The sequence below is a fragment of the Bidens hawaiensis genome, unplaced genomic scaffold (genome assembly GCF_021521415.1).
Source record: "Bidens hawaiensis isolate Kalapana, Puna unplaced genomic scaffold, B.hawaiensis_p1.1 tig00006484_1, whole genome shotgun sequence".
In the NCBI taxonomy this organism is placed as follows: Eukaryota; Viridiplantae; Streptophyta; class Magnoliopsida; order Asterales; family Asteraceae; genus Bidens; species Bidens hawaiensis.
In genome coordinates, this window is record NW_027491435.1 from 1,120,226 (window position 1) to 1,139,615 (window position 19,390).

Genomic DNA, 19,390 nt, shown 5'->3' on the forward strand with positions numbered 1-19,390 from the left:
TGCCTGCTACCATTGTAAGGACCCAAATCACCTTCGTAATGAGTGCCCTCAATTTACCCAAGCTCATCAAGCCCAATCCACAACTACACCATACTACTTGACCCATGCTTACCAAGCTCAAACTCATCAACCTCATGTCCCTCAAGCTTCTCCCATAAATCAAGGTCACCTTTACTTAACCCAACACTATCAGACCTCAAAACCGCAAGCTCAAGTTTACCAAACATATTTCCACCAAACAACTCTCTTGCAAACCGTCTAAGCTCCAATTTTCCAAGCAATCCCGAATCAATCTACCTCAACTGCTCCTACTCCTGTAACTCATCATGGTGCCTCAAGTCACACCAATTAAGCTACTCAACGATATTGAAGACCTTTGTCGTTCTGTATCTTAATTTATTTTGTCTTTTTATTTATGTATTGTAACGCCTTTTTATGGCCTTAATTTCGTATTTGAACTATTTATCTCCTATGATAAATAAAATTTCCATTGATTAAATAGATTGTTTATTGAAGCCTACTTCTACATTATTTCTTTACATTCATTAACCTTAACTATTTATAAGCTACCCTTCTTAAATTTTAAATACTTATATCCTTGCGATGTCTTAGACACTTCTTTATTTAAATCCACCACAACTTTTGAAATTGTTTTATGCATTGTTGATTTTCTAGTATTATGAATTAAAACTCCTTAAAACTTTTTCCTCAAGGTCATGTTTTTAATCAAACGTTTTGTAAATTCACACGATTGGACGAATCATGTGGACCATCCGACGATGAAAATAATTATGGTCCGGAACATAATTATTGAAGTCCTCGCATGGAAATCATGACGCGTAAGATTGTGTGTCATAATATGGAATCGAAAATAGTTGAGATACCGGTACAAATGTAAAAAAATGATAAGGACATGGTGGATACGCCGCTGGTACATCCTATATATAAGTGCCCTTATCGGATTTGCATTTGAAGCGTTTTTCTAACTATTCAAAGTTCTGTGCTATGATAAATTTTTTAAAATTTTACTTTCCTCATAATTTATTGGTTTGTTTTAGTATTTCTTAATTTCGGGACGAAATTTCTTAAAGTAGGGGAGACTGTAACAACTCAGGTTTTCAAACTTATAACTTTACCCAATTCGGTCCAACGTTCGGGTTATTTGTACTAAATAAATATAATTTGCATTTATTGAACTAAATTAATTTTTATTAATATTTAATTACTTATAATTATAACTTTTAGGTTTTGACATGTTTAGCCCAAAAATACACACTTTTATCTTTCTTTGTACCACCTTCAAACTCTGGGGTCCAGATTGAAATTTTGTAATATAACCCATATTATTGAACTGGATTATCCATGTACCCATATTCTTATCTATTGGGTTTTTTTGTACCCGAATCTTAATATCACTAAATTGGTTAACAAATCTTTGTGTGATTGATGAACTTGACTTCGTAAATCATTTATACTTACCATTTCGGCCTAACCGACATCCTAAATGAGTTAACAATATCAATTGATGATCCGTTTTCCTTTTTGAACCAACCGACAATCATATTAGCTGGTTAATCACGAAAACATCGTTAATATTTCAATTATTTACGCGTTTACAATCCATAATTAGTGTCCGACGCAACCCCTATATATAATTTGATTGAATTGATCGTTCACATACTCGTTCTTACACCAATAAGCGCCGAACCTAACCCTAGATCGTTAATCATATAAACGATGTTATAAATTCAATTAAACTTAGCCGCACCTTCATCCTTGTGTCACGAATCAAACCCCCACTTTGTTTCAATAACTCTACCACATCCTTAAATGATTTCTTTTTGTTCCCCGAAGAATTCCCTTGCCCCTGCTGATAACTCTTTTGATAACCCTTATTGTAACCCCCAGAATCTCTTTGATTGTACACACTCTGACCGCTTCCCGAACCATTAACATACTATTTCTGGTTCGACTGATAACCTGTTTTCTGAGAACTGCCTTGAAAATTCGAGTTCTGTTGTATGTTCGGGTTTCCATAGCTGAAGTTTGGATGATTCCTGAGGCCCGGATGATAAGTATTTGAGTTCATATTATTTTGTTTCCTTTCACCCTGCACATAGTTGACCTCTTCTTCTTCAATTTTCTTATCTTGCACAACCCCACAACTCGCAACCTCGTGTCCTAATTCACCACAACCTTCACACACCGGATATGTTTTACCCGACTTTCATGCTCCTTGTACACCTGAAACCAACAACCTATCCACCTTCTTTTCCAGTCTATCCATTCTATAATCAATCCATGACTCTCAACTGCTTTGACCACTAATCGTTTTGACATCCTGTTCGACTATGCCTGTCTCTTTGAATTAGTCGCATGTCTCTCCAAATGTCCCCAATCCTCGTTTTCCTCATTTGCAAGAAAATATCCATTAGTGGTGGCTTGGAGGTCACGAACATCATCATTTGAGAGACTATCATGGAATGCCTTTATCAATTCCCATAAGGCAATCCCATGATGTGGACAATTCCTCAACAATCGTTTAAACCTTTGGAATGATTCATAGAAAGTTTCACCGGTGATCTGCTGAAAGTTTCGAATGTTGTTGCGGGCCTCTGTGGTTCTCTGGGGGGTATAATACTCATCTAAAAACTGTTGTGCCAAATCTCCCCAAGTGAAAATACTAGCTGATGGCAACGATAGAAACCACTGCTTTGCCGCATCTTTCAAACTGAACTGGAAAACTACCATCTTCACCTCTTCCGTAGTAAAACCTTGACTCGAGATGAGTGCCCATATCGAGTTGAAATCAATCAAGTGTAAATATGGTTCTTCTGTAGCATTTCCATGAAATGTCGGTAATCCCGTTAAACTGTTCTGCCTTACCGAAAAAGTTCTTCCCTGTTTGACTGGAATGATGATTGGTAGAGGATTCGTAGCCACTTGTGGAATTAAATGGCTTTTAACGCCTCTGACTGGCGGTGGAACAAACGCCCTTGGAACTCCATCATCAAAATCATAATACGGCTGTTCATGGTGTTTTATCGTCTCGGTGCTCGATCACTCTGATTTTCTGGATGATTCTGTCTAATTTCTTGGTCATCACGGGGATCTTGTTGCTGATATCGACCCCCCTGTTCATCTCTGCGTTCCTCCTCATCCTCATAATCGTAACCAAAATCGTCCCCTATGCGCCAATTTTCCACCCGTGCACGAGCACGATCAATCTCGGGTCTTTCCTCTCTCAAATCATTGTGTCGTTGATGGTTCACTGAAGCTGATCTGATTGACAAGTTATCATCCATGTTCCTGGGATTACGGTAGATTGTGGTTTCTATCACGGTTAACGTTCTGGTTTTGTGGGATTGGTTGTTCTTGGTCATGTGGTTGGTAAAAATTTGGGTCTCTTCTGTTTCGGTTACTCATGGTCTTTTCTTTTGGTGCTATGAATTCGGGTATTTGGTTTAGTATGGGTTTTATAAGCTGCTCAGTTTCGTCTTGCTGTTTTCTCTATTTCGGGATCAAATTGGAGCCGCTCTTTCTCACGGGAATATCTCGTCTGCATCAACTTGTGAAGTTACCTGCACAGACACAAACACTAACACCCCGCATAAAATCAACGAAGAAAAATTAAAAACAAAAACTAAAAACTAAGCTAAACTAGCACTTTGCGCGTTGATTCCCCGGCAACGGCGCCATTTTGATCGATGTCGAAAGGTCAATCAAAACATTTATAAAATACCTTTACTAGCTAGGGCAAGTAAGGTCGTCTCCACAGGGAATCGGTGGAAAGTGCAAGTAAAGTTCATAATTATTAATTAATTAACTAAGGTGGACAAACGATGTCAAGCGATTTATAAAAGATGATTTAATAAAAACACACGGTTACTTGGAAAAGTTTGTAAACAATAATGGGAAAATAACCAAACTCCAGGGTTCTGGTTTTGCAACAAGTTAAGGAATTGATAAACTTCTTTGGACGGTTTCTTGTTAAAAATATGTAAATCAAAAGACTTAACTATTGGCTATGTTTATTGTCAGAACTGAATCCGAACAATTGACACGGCTTAATGAAAATCTAACTGATAATCGATTTTACTTATTGAAACACAAAATCAATAATATGGTTAATGATAAACAGGTCAATGATGAAAGAACTTAATCCTAATTGTTGATGACCACAAATCAATAACTGACAAAAGATTAAGCAATCAATATATAAAAACCGTTTAAGCACATAAGCAAACACAAAGAATTGATCAACCGAATGATTAACCAAATCCAAAGTTAAAGTTTAGAATAACAAAACCTAATCATGCAACTCAACCCTACACCCAGAGATAATTATGAAACCTTTAGCCTTGCATCTTGATCTTCATGCTCTTGATGGTTGTGTTGAGGAATGATTTCATGGATCAATTTTGTGATTAGGATGGGTTATGATGGTGGAATATCGCCTCCTCAAAGTCCCTCAACTGATAATTATTGAATGCATTCGATATTAGGGTTTTTGGGCCTTAAATATGGATGAAAAATCATCAAAATCTCTTTTTTCGTCAGACCAGACCGTAAGCTAAGATCTGGCCACCGTAAGCTACGGTCTGGAGACTCTGCTTTACGGTCTGTTAGGCCAAAACATTGTTTCCTTCATAGAATCTTCGTTTCAACTCCGTTTTCCTCCCCGTTTGCGGCCACATCTTCGTATTTCAATTCTCTATCATCTTAGAGATCATAAATTTCATTTCCACTCCATCATGAATGCTCCAAATTAGCTTCTTTAAGCTCCATTAAGCTCCGTTAAGCTCCGCACACCTGTAAACATAAAACCTATCAAAGTATTTGTGTTCGATACATATAAACAAGTAAAACACACAATATAAAACACTTAAAGCATTTACTTTTACCCACACATCACTTCGCGAACTATCTTGCTGACGGGTACCTCCCGAAGATGCCTTACCAGCAAAAGAAGAAATTCTTTGCTGATGTTAAGTTCTACTTGTGGGACGACCCGTATCTTTTCCGTAACAGTGCTGATAAGCTTATTAGGAAGTGTGTAAATGTTAAGGAGGGATGGCAAATTCTGAGCCATTGTCATGTGGGACCGACAGGAGGTCACCACGGTGCGAGTTCGACGGCGAAGAAGGTGTTTGATTCTGGAATCTATTGGCCATCGATTTTCAAATATGCTCATTTGTTCGTTAAAGGTTGTGACCGATGCCAACGTGTCGGTAATATCTCATCCCGGAATGAGAAGCCCCAAAATGCGATTCGGGTATGCGAGGTTTTTGATATTTTGGGTATTGATTTTATGGGCCCGTTCCCGTCGTCTAGAGGGAACAAGTACATCCTTGTGGCTATTGATTACGTTTCAAAGTGGGTCAAGGCCAAAGCCTTACCCACTAACGACGCCCAAGTTGTAGTGAGATTTTTGAAGAATCTTTTCTCTCGTTTTGGAGTCCCGAAAGCCTTGATCAGTGATCGAGGTACTCACTTCTGCAATGTGCAGATGGAGAAGATGTTGCAGCGCTATGGGGTCACCCACCGGCTTGCGACTACCTACCACCCACAGACTAGTGGGCAGGTGGAAGTGAGTAGTCAGGGAATCAAACGTATTCTTGAGAAAACCGTTAGTGTGAATCGTCGGGATTGGTCCGACAAATTAGATGACGTTTTGTGGGCCTTCCGTATAGCCTACAAGACTCCGACTTGTTTCACACCATTTCGGATGATTTATGGGAAGGCCTGTTATCTTCCTATTGAGTTGGAGCACCGCGCTTCATGGGCCCTTCAATAGGTTAATCTTGATTTATCCGTCGCAGGGGGCAATTGTTTCCACCAGTTACACGAGTTAGAGGAGCCCCGGGATCATGCATATACACAGTCATTTAAGTATAAGGAGCGGACGAAGGAACTGCATGATAGAAAGCTGAAGGGTAATAAGCAGTTCAAGTGTGGGGATAAGGTCTTATTGTATAACTCTTGGTTGAGGTTATTCCCGGGAAATTTGAAATCCCGATGGTCGGGACCGTTCACGGTCACTGAGGTATTCCCGTATGGCACTATTGAGATACAAGATCATAGCGGGAAGTTTAAGGTGAACGGTCATAGGTTGAAGCATTACATAGGCGAGCCGATAGCTGATCAGACAGTCGAGGTGTTCTACCTTGACGCATTCACCGAGACGTAGACGTGTTGTATGCGTCACTCAGGAGACAGCCCGAGTTGTAGAGTGTGTATTATGATTTTCTTTATTATATGTTTTTATTTTTGTTAGTTTATAAAAAAATTAAAAAAAGTTTTAAAAATTATTAAAAGTAAAAAAGAATTGAAAAATACAAAAACACAAAAATATGTTTATTTCTTATGTTTTTGTTTTCTGCTTTGTATGCCGCTACATGCGAGCGAGTTTGAGTTATTGCAGGTATTATTATGCGCATGGTAGCTCTAATGGCGTTTTGGAACTGGTTCTTCCGAGGTTGCGGCCGCGAATGAAATGCTATACGGTCGTTCGATTGATACACAGCTGATGAAGATTCTGCATATAAACCAGGAGAGTAACCCGTTCTTTGTTTTACTTTTGATTACTTTAAGTTTTATTTTTATTTTATTTTATTTATTTTCCTTGTTCTCATCGAGGAAGATTTCGTTCTAAGTGTGGGGACGAGAATTTATTTTACTTAGTTGTAGAAAAAAAATAAAAAAAGTAAAAAATAAAAAGTTTTAAAGAAAAATGTCCCTTGAAAATTGTTTTTGTTCTACGTTAAGCAGAAAATGATATTATTACCGTTGTGTTAACGAACTCTTGAAACTTTTGAAAAATATAATATAATAATAAAAGAAGAGGTGGTTTGCATATCTGATTTGGGATGTGCCGGTAGGCCCAACTAGCTTTAATAGTCCCCTTTAGCAGTTTTTATATATATAATAATTTGAAAAATGGTGAAACCGAATTTCTATGCTTAGGGAGGATTACCATAATCTGAGAACTTTGAGATGGTTATACTTAGATGCACTCAAACCAGCACACACCACATGTCCATCTTTTTACGAGCTTAGAAATAGTTATATATTTTAGGGTGATATAAAAGATTGAAAAAAAATGAAAAAAAAAGAGAAAAAAAGAGATGTATGTTTTGAAAGTTATGTGTATTATCAAAAGTTGTCCAAGAAAAGCAATTGTATTGAGAAAGTTATGTATTGCAAAATGCCAAAGAAGCATTATTTAAAGTTAGTAAAAGAGGCCAAAAATGCATATACTAGACGGGACTTAGAGTTTACGTGTTACCTTGGGGATAGTGACTCTGAGGATACACTATTGGGGCTCAAAGGTTCTTAGTCAATAAATTATAAATTAAAATTTATAGGACAAAGTCCAATAGTACGGGGGCTTGATTGGTTAGTGGCTGGGTTTAAGTGGACAACAATATCGGCAATCGCGATCATATGTCGAGCTATTTCTTGTGTTTTGATAATGATTAATAATCGGAGAGTTTGTTGTTTTTCACTTGGTTATGATCCTGTGTAGATTTCTTTTTCAGGGACGAAAAAGTGTTAAGTGTGGGGATTTTTGATGTGTTGTAAAACATATTTACTTTCCATACCTTTTACCATGTTTTAAGTGCTTAATAGTTTAATAAATAAGAGTTATGGATTGTTTTTACATGATTTTACAAAGATTGATGATTGTTTGTAGGTTATGAGTTTTAAGGAAGAAAAGTTTCAAGTTTGAAGATTCTAGGGACCTTAATGATCAACTTTGAAGACTACAACTCAAGGCCCGACCCATGCCCATAAGATCCAAACCTTTCTTGCATAATATATGAAGTTAATTAAAAAAAAAAACCTAAGCAAGCATCCTAGCGGCTCTCTTTTTTGGCGACCGAACAGAAGAAGAAGAATTTGTTTTGTTTGTTTGGTGAAAGTGGTTGGCTAGGAGAATTTATATGTTGTCTTCTTAAAAGAGACAACATATAAATTGTGTTTTCATTGATTGAAGTCACGTGGAGCAGCAACAATCAAGGAAATGTCAAGAATTTAAACCCCCTTTGGGGATTGATTTGCGTACAGGACAGCAAGGAGGAAAGAAAACAAAAAAAAATGTTTTTTTTGTTGTGGTGTTAATTGGGACAGCCAAGGAGAATTCAGAAAAGCAGCTCGGGATCGTTTTCCATCACTAATCTCAGCCATATACAATAGTAAAACATTCATAAACTTTGTTCTTTTGTTCAAGGTTCATAACTTGTTGATTTGATCTTTAAACTTGAATTGTTTTGCAATTAAATTGAAGATTGAGTTGTGCTTGATTGATATTGATTGTTGAATGAGTTTAATTATTTTTTGGTTGAGTTTTACGATGTTTACATTAAGTGTTTGCTGCTGTCCAAAAATTATGTTAGGCTAAACTTGTTAGTTCTACCTGGGTTAGATGAATATTGTTAGGTTTTAGTGAGTTTTATGGATTGTTGATCATCATGACTTGATTTGTTAATGAAAGTTTGGTTTAATATTGAATTAGGTTGTGTTTAGTGGCTGTTTTTTTATTAATTATACACATATACCTCTTGCTTTGATTGATTGAATCAGTTTTGATTGATTTTAGCTTGTTTGAACTCTTTACTTTGTGTTTAGAGATTGTTTGCGGGGTGTACAACCGTAGGGTTTATTTGGGTGTGTTAATTGATTGAATTCAACGGGTAGGCACCTTCTTAGAGACCGAGAGGTGATAGGAAGTAAGGTCGTCTCATAGCTTTAACTTGTTAAGATTAGGATCGTGCGAGAGCGGGTTCGGTTCTTGTCGGGTTTGTGTTTGTGAGCAATTAGTTGATCTGGTTTAAGTTAAACTAAATGGTTCCTCTATCCTTGGTTGTGTAGTATTCGTTTCCATTAGGGTCGTGTGTTGGTGAGACCGAGAGGTGAGTCGACATTAGAACACTTTAGCAATTCATTTCCCGATTTGTTCTTAAAATCAATTTAAGTGTAAGTTAGGGTTTGTTAGTGAGACCGAGAGGTGATCTAGATTTCTTGAGCGAACCTTAGTTGTGCCATCCTTAGATACCGGTGTCGTGAGATTATTCAATCCATTAGCTTATTATACCTTCAATATGATTCTTACCTAGGTAGACGTTTACTCCAATTGCAGTTAAGTCTCTAAGTTTTATCAAGTGGTTAGTTAAGTTAAGTTAAGTTAAGTTAAGTTTAGTTAATTAATTTAGTTAAATTAAGTTAGGTCAAGTAGTTAATTATTAAAAATTATTTAAATATTTTTAGGTGAGTCTTGGTTAGGGTTAAGTATTAAAAACGTTTTCACGTGTCCTTGTGTTCGATACTCGGACTTCCTTAGTTCTATACTATTAGTGATCGGTACACTTGCCAGTTTTGTGTGGTTTCTTTAGGAGTCCTGTTTAATAAATTTAAAGCTTAGTTGTGAGTTACTTAAAAAGAGAATTCATTAGACACACATCATTTTCCCTTCTCACTTATCAGCAAAGCCTACAAATGGCTGAAGTCACTACATGCTGGATCCATCACCACTTGGGCGGGCCTTCAAGAGAAATTCATAACCAAATTCTTTCTGCCATCTAAATACGCTCGACTCCGTGAGGAGATTTGTTCCTTCCGCATGAGATCCGACGAGTCTTTCGGGGATGTTTGGGAAAGATTCAAGGACCTACTTCTTAGTTTTCCTCATCATGGTTTAGATAAGTGGATGCTCATCGAGAAATTCTACAATGAAGCCACACAACACGTGAGAGAGATGTTGAACCAGACTGCTAACGAGAACATCCTCAAGAACAACGATCCCGATGAGTGCGTCGTCCTTTTTGGTGATATAGCAGCGAGCTACGAGGGGCACGGGGGCAGAAATTCTTCCACGTCATCGAGTGGAGTACTTCAGGTCGATTCGAAGACTAGCATGAAGGCCCAAATTGATGCTTAGAACAAACTCGTTAGAGATCTTACCGTTAAGAGAGTCGCGAAGTGTGAGGTTTGCCTAGGGGGTCACGACACCATTGACTATCTTGTTAAGCCTGGTAGCCATCAGGAGGAGTTTGACTTCATCAACAACCCGTTGAGGTATCAAAATCCCGCCTTCGACGGAAACACTGGCTGGAGAAATCAAAATAACTATCGAGGGCGACAAGCCAGTGGCTACCAAGCCCAATATCAAAACCAGCGTTGAGAGAATCTATTTGGGCAGGTCTGGAGAGTTCGGAACAAGTGGGCAGAGAGGAGAATAAAGACTCACTGGAGGACATGATGGCGGAGCTGCTAAAGTATGATGAGAGAAACCGAGTGACAAATGAAGCTAAATTCGCAGAATACGATGCTATGCTGAAGAACCAAGCCACATCTCTAGCTAATCTTGAGCATCACGTCAGAGAGATTTCCAGCCAATTGTCCGAAAAAGCACCAGGTTCACTGCTGAGTGATACCGAGAAAGACCCGAGAGGTTTCGCTAAAGCAGTGACTACCAGGAGTGGTGCATAAAAAGGAAGAGAGGCTAATCCTTCAAGAATTGTCACACCTGCGGTCGATGAAGAAGAGAAGGTGGACGAGGAGATCCAGATGGAGTGTCCTCCGGTCGAGGTACACCAGCAGCATATTCCAGCGAGTACGAAGCCAACCGATAAACCTTCATCATCATCAAACCCACCTCTGAGAGTCTATAAACCCGAATTGCCTTATCGTAGGATACTTCGAACGAACAGATACGAGGATCAAAACTCCAAGTTCCTTGAACTTCTCAAACATCTTCACCAAAACATTCCTTTCCTTGAGACACTCTTTCAAACAAGGAGAAGTTAGCTGAGGTCTCTTCTATTTCGTTAAGTGCTGGGTGCTTTGCAGTGATGCAGGGCAAGTTTCTTGAAAAGATGGCCGATCTTGGGAATTTCACCATTCCCTACATATTAGGTGACGATACGGTTCGACATGGATTTGGTCTAACCTTGGGGCTAACATCAATCTTATGTCGTATTCTATTTTTAGTAAGTTGGGTCTTGGCGAACCAAGGCCAACCCAAATGAGTATTCAGCTTGCTGATCGTTCTATTAAGTACCCATGAGGGGTGATCGAGAATATGCTCGTTTGTATTGAAAAGTTCGTCTTCCCGATGGACTTTGTCATTCTGGATATGAATGAAGATGATAGTGTCCCACTCATTTTAGGCCGACCATTCCTTGCCACTGCATATGCGTTGATTGAAGTCCATGAGGGCAAAATGATTCTGATAGTTGGGGATGATACGTCACCTTTGACGTAAGTCAGTCACTTAAACACCCCAAGTAGGCGGACGACTCCCTGGATTTAGTTGATACCATCGTGTCTCTTGTGCGGGAGGTTTTCACTGACATCTGTGTAGGACCTTCCTTGGACCCACAGATTCTCGATAGGGAGATTTCATAGGTCGAGATGGTTGCCATGACCGCTCAACCATTGATGGATGACATCGTGTCACCACCCCTAGATTCAGAGTCAGCTGTTGGATCGAGAGAGACGATCCGAGGGACTGACCTTCCGTTGAGAGCCCTCCTCCTTCCTTAGAAATTAAGGATCTACCCGCTCATTTGGAGTATGACTTTCTGGATGAGGAGAGGAAGCTACTCGTCTTCATCGCGCCTGCCTTGACGGAGGTCGAGAAGATGAAGTTGCTGAAAGCGCACAAGGAGGCGTTATGATAGAAGATTATCAACATCAAGGGGATTAGTCCTTCATTCTGCACTCATAAAATCCTCATGGAGGATAATTTCAAATTCGTGTTCAGCCTCAACGGAGGCTTAATCCGAAAATGCTAGAAGTTGTTAAGAAAGAAATCATTAAACTCCTTGATGCGGGAATCATTTTTCCCATCTCTGATAGCGCCTGAGTGAGTCCGGTCCAAGTGGTTTTCAAGAAGGGAGGCATGACTGTCGTCACCATGAAAGGAATGAGCTTATTCCCACTAGGACCATGACTGGTTGTAGAGTCGGTATCAACTACCGCAGACTGAACGATGCCACTAGGAAAGATCACTTTCCTCTGCCCTTCATTGATCAGATGTTGGAGGGTTTGGTAGGTCAACAGTACTACTTTTTTCTGGATGGTTTCTCCGGGTATTTCCAAATCCCGATCTCCGCAGATGATCAGGAGAAAACCACATTCACCTGCCCCTACAACACGTTTGCCTATAAACGCATGCCCTTTGGACTCTTTAACGCTCCAACCACTTTCCAGAAATGTATGTTGGCGTTCTTTCATGACATGATCGAGAATTCCATGGAGGTCTTCATGGACGATTTTTCTATCTTCAGGAATTCTTTCAATCATTGTCTCTCCAACCTTGATAGGATGATGGCTCATTGCGTCAACACCAACCTAGTCCTTAACTGGGAGAAATGTCACTTCATGGTACGTGAGGGCATCGTTCTAGGACATAGGATCTCGAGTGCGGGGATCGAGGTTGATCGAGCTAAAATTAAAACCATTTTAATCTTCCCCCGCCCACTTCTGTGAGATCCATCCGTAGCTTCTTAGGTCATGCTGGTTTCTATCGCCAGTTCATCAAAGATTTCTTAAAAAGTGCGAGACCAATGACCAAGCTACTGGAAAAAGACGCTCCATTTGTCTTCTTTGAATAGTGTATCGATGCGTTTAATCTTTTAAAAGACAAACTCATTAACGCCCCAATCATGATTATTCCCGACTATTCGTTGCCATTCGAATTGATGTGCGACGCGAGCGACTATGCCGTCAAAGCAATGCTTGGACAGCGGAAGGAGAAGCATTTCCACCCAATATATTATGCGAGATGGACCTTAAACAGTGCTCAGGAGAATTACACCACCACTGAGAAAGAGCTGTTAGCTGTGGTGTTTGCATTTGATAATTTAGGTCATATCTTGTTCTGTCCAAAACAGTCGTCTACACGGATCATGCTTCCATGTGTTATCTTTTCAGCAAGTAGGACGCTAAGCCTCTTCTTATCTGATGTATCCTACTACTTTTGGAGTTTAATATCGAAATCCGTGATAGAAGCGGACTGAGAATGTGGCGGCCGATCACTTGTCCCGTCTTGAGAGGGATGAGATTGGAGATGCTGGGTCAACATCAATGACCATTTCCCAATAGAGAATATCATGTTTGTCAGAGCCCGGGATGATGGCTACCCGTGGTTTGCCGATATCGCGAACTTTCTCGTTGATGGCTCCCTCCCTAGGAAGATGTCTCACAAGAAAAACAAGAAATTCTTTGCTAACATAAAGTTCTACATCTGGGATGACTCGTTTCTTTTTCGTATAGGTGCTGATTAGCTGGTGAGGATATGTGTGTACGTTGAAGAGGGGTGGTGGATTTTGAGCCACTGTCATGAGGAACCGACAGGAGGTCATCATGGTGTTGTTCTTACTGCTAAGAAGGCCTTCGATTTGGGATTCTATTGGCCTTTTATTTTCAAAGATGCTCATGCGTTCGTTAAAAGCTGTGACTGATGCCAACGTGTCAGTAACATCTCATCCCGAAATGAGATGCCCCAAAATGCTATTCAGGTTTGCGAGGTTTTTGGCATTTGGGGTATTAGTTTTATGGGCCCGTTCCCGTCGTTTAGAGGGAAAAATACATACTTGTGGCAGTTGATTACGTCTCCAAGTGGGTCGAGGCCAAAGCCTTTCCCACTAACGACGCCCGAGTTGTTGTGAGATTTCTGAAAAATCTCTTCTCTCATTTTGGTGTACCACAATACTTGATCAGCGATCGAGGTACTTACTTATGCAACACACAAATGAAGAAGGCGTTGCAAGGCTATGGGGTCACCCATCGGCTTGCGACTGCCTACCACCCAGAGATTAGTGGATATGTAGAGGTGAGTAACCGGGGCCTTAAACGCATTCTTGAGAAGACGGTTGGGCTAAACCGAATGGATTGGTCCGAAAAATTAGATGATGCTTTGTGGGCTTTCCTTATAATGTACAAAACTCCAACCGGTTCCACACCGTTTTAGATGATTTATGGGAAAGCCTGCCATATGTCTGCTGAGTTGGAGCATCGTGCTTCTTGGGCACTTCAAACAGTTAACCTCGATCTTTCGACTGCGGGAATTCACCGTGTCCATCAGATACATGAGTTAGAGGAACTCCGCGATCATGCCTATGCACACTCGTACAATTATAAGCTGAAGACCAAAGAGCTGCATGACAGGAAGTTGAGAAGCGATAAACAATTCATGTGTGGGGGCTCCATATTCTTGTTTAATTCCCGACCCAAGTTGCATCCCCGAAAGTTGCGTTCTCGATGGTACAGATCATACACAGTTAAGGAAGTCTTCCCGTATGAAGAGATTGAAATTGAAGACAAGAATGGTGAAAAGGAAAGCATGGAGGAAGGAGAGGTTTTGTGCCTTACAGTATCTTTGGGTTAGACGTTAGAGAGGGGTCAGGCTGAGGACCCGTTAAACCAAGCACTCTAGAGAGGCAGCCAGAGTTTTTGATTTATCTATTTTTATTTTATTCTTGTTACTAAGGATCCTCTAGATTAAAGCCGCTCGTACTCAATCTCCATTCTCCAAAAACTTGACGTGGGAAAATATATACAAATATAAATAATAAACATGAACCGCAACTAAGCTTAAAAAACCAAACAATCTATCCTAGTTCACACAAACGGCAAGTATATCGGTTGCGTATGGCAAACACAAGGAAAGTCCAGATATCAAACTCGAAGACACGTGAGAACGGCTCAGATTATAAACCCTAATCCAACACCTACCTAATAATACTTAACTGATTTTATTTTAAATTATTTTATTCTAATTAATTTAAACTAACTTCACTTAACTAACTAAATTACTAAGAAATAACTCAACCTAACGAAACTAACTGGAAGATTTAACGGGATTTAACGATAATGGGAAAGCGAATCACCTAGGTAGAATGACTTAACGACTGTAGGATGACTCGCATGCTAACACGTGTTGAAATCAGGGTTCTAAAGATGAGCTAACAAAGGTGAAGCCAAGGTAACTGGGTCCCTACGGTCAGTTCTACCTAGAAAACCCTAATGGCGTCTAGTTAACTTTTAATTCTTGGTTGTTAATTCTAAGTACCCTAATAACTCAACATTTGGTCCATGCTTAAATTACAAGACTCGCTAAGGTTCAAGCTATTATAAACCTAGGAGAAAAGGGGTAATTCAACACTAAGGACAAAACAACTCAACTTACAAACTTAACCTAGCCGACAGTGGGAAAAACCGCACGTGGTCTAGCAACGACAAACCCGATCAACTAACTAGCAATATAAACCGACACCTATGGTTTTGGTCCAACTCAACAGAGGTTAATCTACTGACTTTAATGAGTCAAATAACATAAACCCTAATGATACGTCTATCACAATCAATCAACACACAAAGTATTAATCGAACTATGCAATTAACACCTACAAAAAACTAATTCATGCAATAATAAATCACACGGGGCACATGCAACTTGATATATATCTAGGAAGCATATATAAACAGGATTAAATCACAAAATATGAACTTGACAATAGAAAAACAATCAACTACTTGTTAGGCACCCTAAACTAGTTAATTGTAACTGTTAAACATCAAATCTACGTGATTCAAGAAAGTTTAGCGAATCATATTAAACGAACATCAGATAATACTGATATAAACGATAAACATGTTCAAATATAAATGATTAAAACTTGTCTTATGGTTTAAAACTTCAAAACGAACTTACAAACGTTAAAATATTCAAAACAGAACAAAAGAATGATCAAACAATGAACTGACAACTTATTCTCTTTATTTCTTCGACCCTCAGACCTCTTTGGTGGATGGAATGAAATCTTAATCGATCTAGGGTTTTATCTCTATATCTAGATGAGTTAAACTTGTAATAAGTTAAAATATCAAAAGCTCGATTGGACCAGCCCACAAGATGACAAAATAGACGGGTTAAGGCTTTTGGCAGCTGGAGGGACATCCTAGTACGTCGCTTATCATGGGCTTCGTGGCTCAACCTGGTCGCGTGTGGCGGCCAAGTCTTTTTCTGATTTTTTTTCGGTTTTTAATCGCTTAAACTTCATATGAGCGCTCCGGCTTCTTCTCGATCCTTGTTAAGCCTCATTCCCACTTCTTAGGACTTGTTTTCCATGCTCTTCTCATCCACGAGACCTACAATAAATGAAAACATGTAATTTCATGCGATAAAAAATTGATATTCGTTAACAGTTAGTGCATAAAATGCTTATAGCTTAGGTCGTGTAATAGTTAGTGAAGTTGGAATATACTTTTATGTTTTAGAACGTATAGGTCACATAAATAGCGGATATGTACACTACAAATAAAAAGCCATTTAATGGCACATAAAAAGTGTCACAATAATCAAAGGAGGTGTCACTAAAGAACCATGTTAGAATGAGTGGCACACAAAAAAAGTGTCACTAGAAGCGCTACCACTAAAGCCTTTTAGTAACACTTTTTTTACCTGTCACTACAAAATTTTGGGCCTTTTGTGGCACTTTTTTTATAAGCCATTAAAAAAAATTTACACTTTTAGTGGCACTTTTTTTGTCTGCCGCTAATACCTTTTGACTTTTAGTAAACCTTTTCCTATGGCGCTATAAACTTTCAACTTTTGATGGCACTTTTTTTGTGTTGCCACTGCAAACTTCTAGACTTTTCAGTTGCACTTTTTTTTGTATACCATAATTTTTTAACTTGGTTTCACTTTTTTCAACTACAACTAAAAACTTTTTGAATATATAAATCATAATAATAATAATAATAATATCTTCACCAAGATTAAAATCTCGATCACATTCAAAACATATACCAAATATATGATAAATTTAAACTCTTAAGACAAAATATAAAAAAGGAAAGTTAAATAAAAACTAAACACTTAACCGGGCTCATTAATCTCTTTCGCCATCTTCAATTTTCATGCAAAGACCTAATAAGAAAAACAAAGAGTTTTCAATATGTAAACAATATGAACACTAACTTGAGTAATCAGCTTAATTATTAACCTAAACCCGTTCATAACCTATTGAAATAAACCATATCAACACTAGCCTTATTTAAGGAAGCAAACGAGCTGAGTGGCTTAAATATTTTAACACTTACATGTAACGCCATGACAGGACCTGAGCTTTTTCTTGTTGACTTTTCCAGAATCAGCCCGCAAAATAGACCTATTTTCTAACTCACATAAGAAAAGAAAGTAGTTAGTAATTATGATGAAAAAACATTAAATAGAGTTCACTACTTTGACTTTCGTAGAACTTACGAGGTTTCAAGATCCCAGTTTTAGACTAGTTTAAAATGATTCACATGATATCTTATGAAATCCAAAAAAAAAAAAACAATTAGTTTAATATTCTTACCTTGGGAGTTTTAGATGGTTGACAGTCCTAAAGGCGAAGGGTGACTAAAACAACCAATCAATCCAAATTGCATGTCAATATAAACAAAACAAGCTAAAAGATATTACAATTCAATATAAAAGATTAAAATACTCACTTTAGGAACTCAAAACTCTTGGTGACACATTCGCTTAAGTTACATCTTGGATTTTTATCATTTGTACCATCTGAAATATACGAAAGTGCCCAACAAGCATCAGCCAAAACTTAAATATCGTTTGAATGATTAAGTTGTTGAATATGCAGAAACGCAAGTCTTGTCTGTCAAAACAAATGAAAATTAGTAATAACAATTGAAGTTAGTGAAATGGAATCCTATAGCGATAATAAAAGACATTTTTTTAAAGACCAACCTAATCAAAAGAAACTCCAATCTCAACAAGGCGAGTAACATCTAACAACACCAGCTTGAATAATTTCTTTAATGGGCGGGCTGTTATTATAATTATCTAGAAACCCATATTAAAACCGTTAATTTCATATAAACAAATATGAATCATCACAAATTTACAATCTAACATGTTTTAGTCAAATTGGGAAGATTAGTCTCTCACATTGTTCATGGCCCTTGACAACATCTTCACACGAGTTGCAACATTCCTCATATGACTGTAAAAATCCGAGATAGTTTAAAAGAATTCACACATACATATTATATAAAACAAAATTAAAACATGCTGATTATGCACCAAAACATGAACCACAGTATGTCTCATTATTTTCAAGCCTAGCAGCCTACCATCATGTATTTGCAAAGGCTTCTCAATCTGTTGTTAAATATATAATTTTATGAGCAAAATATCAAAAACATTTTTATCTTTTTGTAAATTAGCAAAAGTAGTTTATTTGTCGTGTAGGATTTTTTGCAAGAAATGAACGACTTCATTTTTGTGTATCTTTGTTTTTATCAATATAAGCAAACTGCTCACAAATATTACTGAACATAGATAAAGTAATATAACTAAGCTAAAACCAATTATAAGTAAATGTGAACACATTATTGGGCCTAAAAAGTTATTAAAACTAGACTAAAATGGATATATTAACAAACTTAAACAAAGATAAACTAACAAACACCCCTCCCCCCCCCCCCAACTAAAATAGATATATTAACAAACTTAAACAAAGATAAACTAACCAACCCCCCCCCCCCCACCCCCACCCCCACCCCATTTCACTATAGTAATAAATAAAGCTTAGAGAAAATTATGTACACACCTTCAAAAGTAACAAATTTTACTATAGCAATAAATAAAGCTTTAAAAAAATTATGAGTGTTAATTATATATCATGAATAAATATTATTATATGAAATAGTTTGCGCCTTCATAATTAACAAATTTTAGTAAACGCATTCATTAACAAATTTTACTATATGAAATAGTTTTAGGATCTTTATGGATTATCAGTATGAGTAGTTGAGAACTACTACTTCTGGAACTTGATCTCAATCTTTAAGTTTGCTGCAGGAATGAAGTGTAAACTAAAGTCTAAAATCATAAAATAACATATTATTATAAGAATATATATATAGATCTAGTGAGTCAATGAAGTTATTATTATAATTAGATCTAACAGCTTCAGTTGACAGTTGTTAAAAGTCTAAAGCAGAATAAGTAAACTATGAGGCGTGAACTCAAAATTTGACTGGAATTTAAGCCAAATTCAACATTATCTGAACAATTTCTATGAAACTTCCGTCATAAATCAAGTATTTTGTTATTAACAACGCTAATTCGAATATACCGAAAATAAACTAACCTAAACCCTAACTGTCATGAAATTAGGTTAAAATTCAACAAATTACAAAATGCAAACATTAAACCAATCTAAACAAGCTAAAGTGAGATTAAAACAATAAAAATAATGGCGGACCTTTGAATCGATCGAATTGAGAAAGAAGTAGTCGGATAGGACGTATTGTGATGACTATTTGCCGATCAAATCGCAACCATTGGTAGCGCACAAACCAGCATAAT

The 19,390-nt window shown here is 37.9% G+C and overlaps 1 protein-coding gene and 1 long non-coding RNA gene across 2 annotated transcripts; one reads left to right on the forward strand and one right to left on the reverse strand.

The window, feature by feature from the left end:
- The first annotated feature begins 14,002 nt into the window (after positions 1 to 14,002).
- On the forward strand, positions 14,003 to 14,395 carry LOC143632580 (uncharacterized). The gene has a single exon (XM_077101063.1). It carries the CDS (start codon positions 14,003 to 14,005, stop codon positions 14,393 to 14,395), a length of 393 nt encoding a protein of 130 aa, XP_076957178.1.
- A 2,423-nt stretch (positions 14,396 to 16,818) lies between these two features.
- On the reverse strand, positions 16,819 to 18,366 carry LOC143632591 (uncharacterized). Its single transcript, XR_013153539.1, has 4 exons — positions 17,931 to 18,366; positions 17,765 to 17,860; positions 17,113 to 17,672; positions 16,819 to 16,939 (listed from the first exon to the last, which is right to left on the reverse strand). It is a non-coding gene; the product is annotated as an uncharacterized LOC143632591 (long non-coding RNA).
- Positions 18,367 to 19,390: the final 1,024 nt, after the last annotated feature.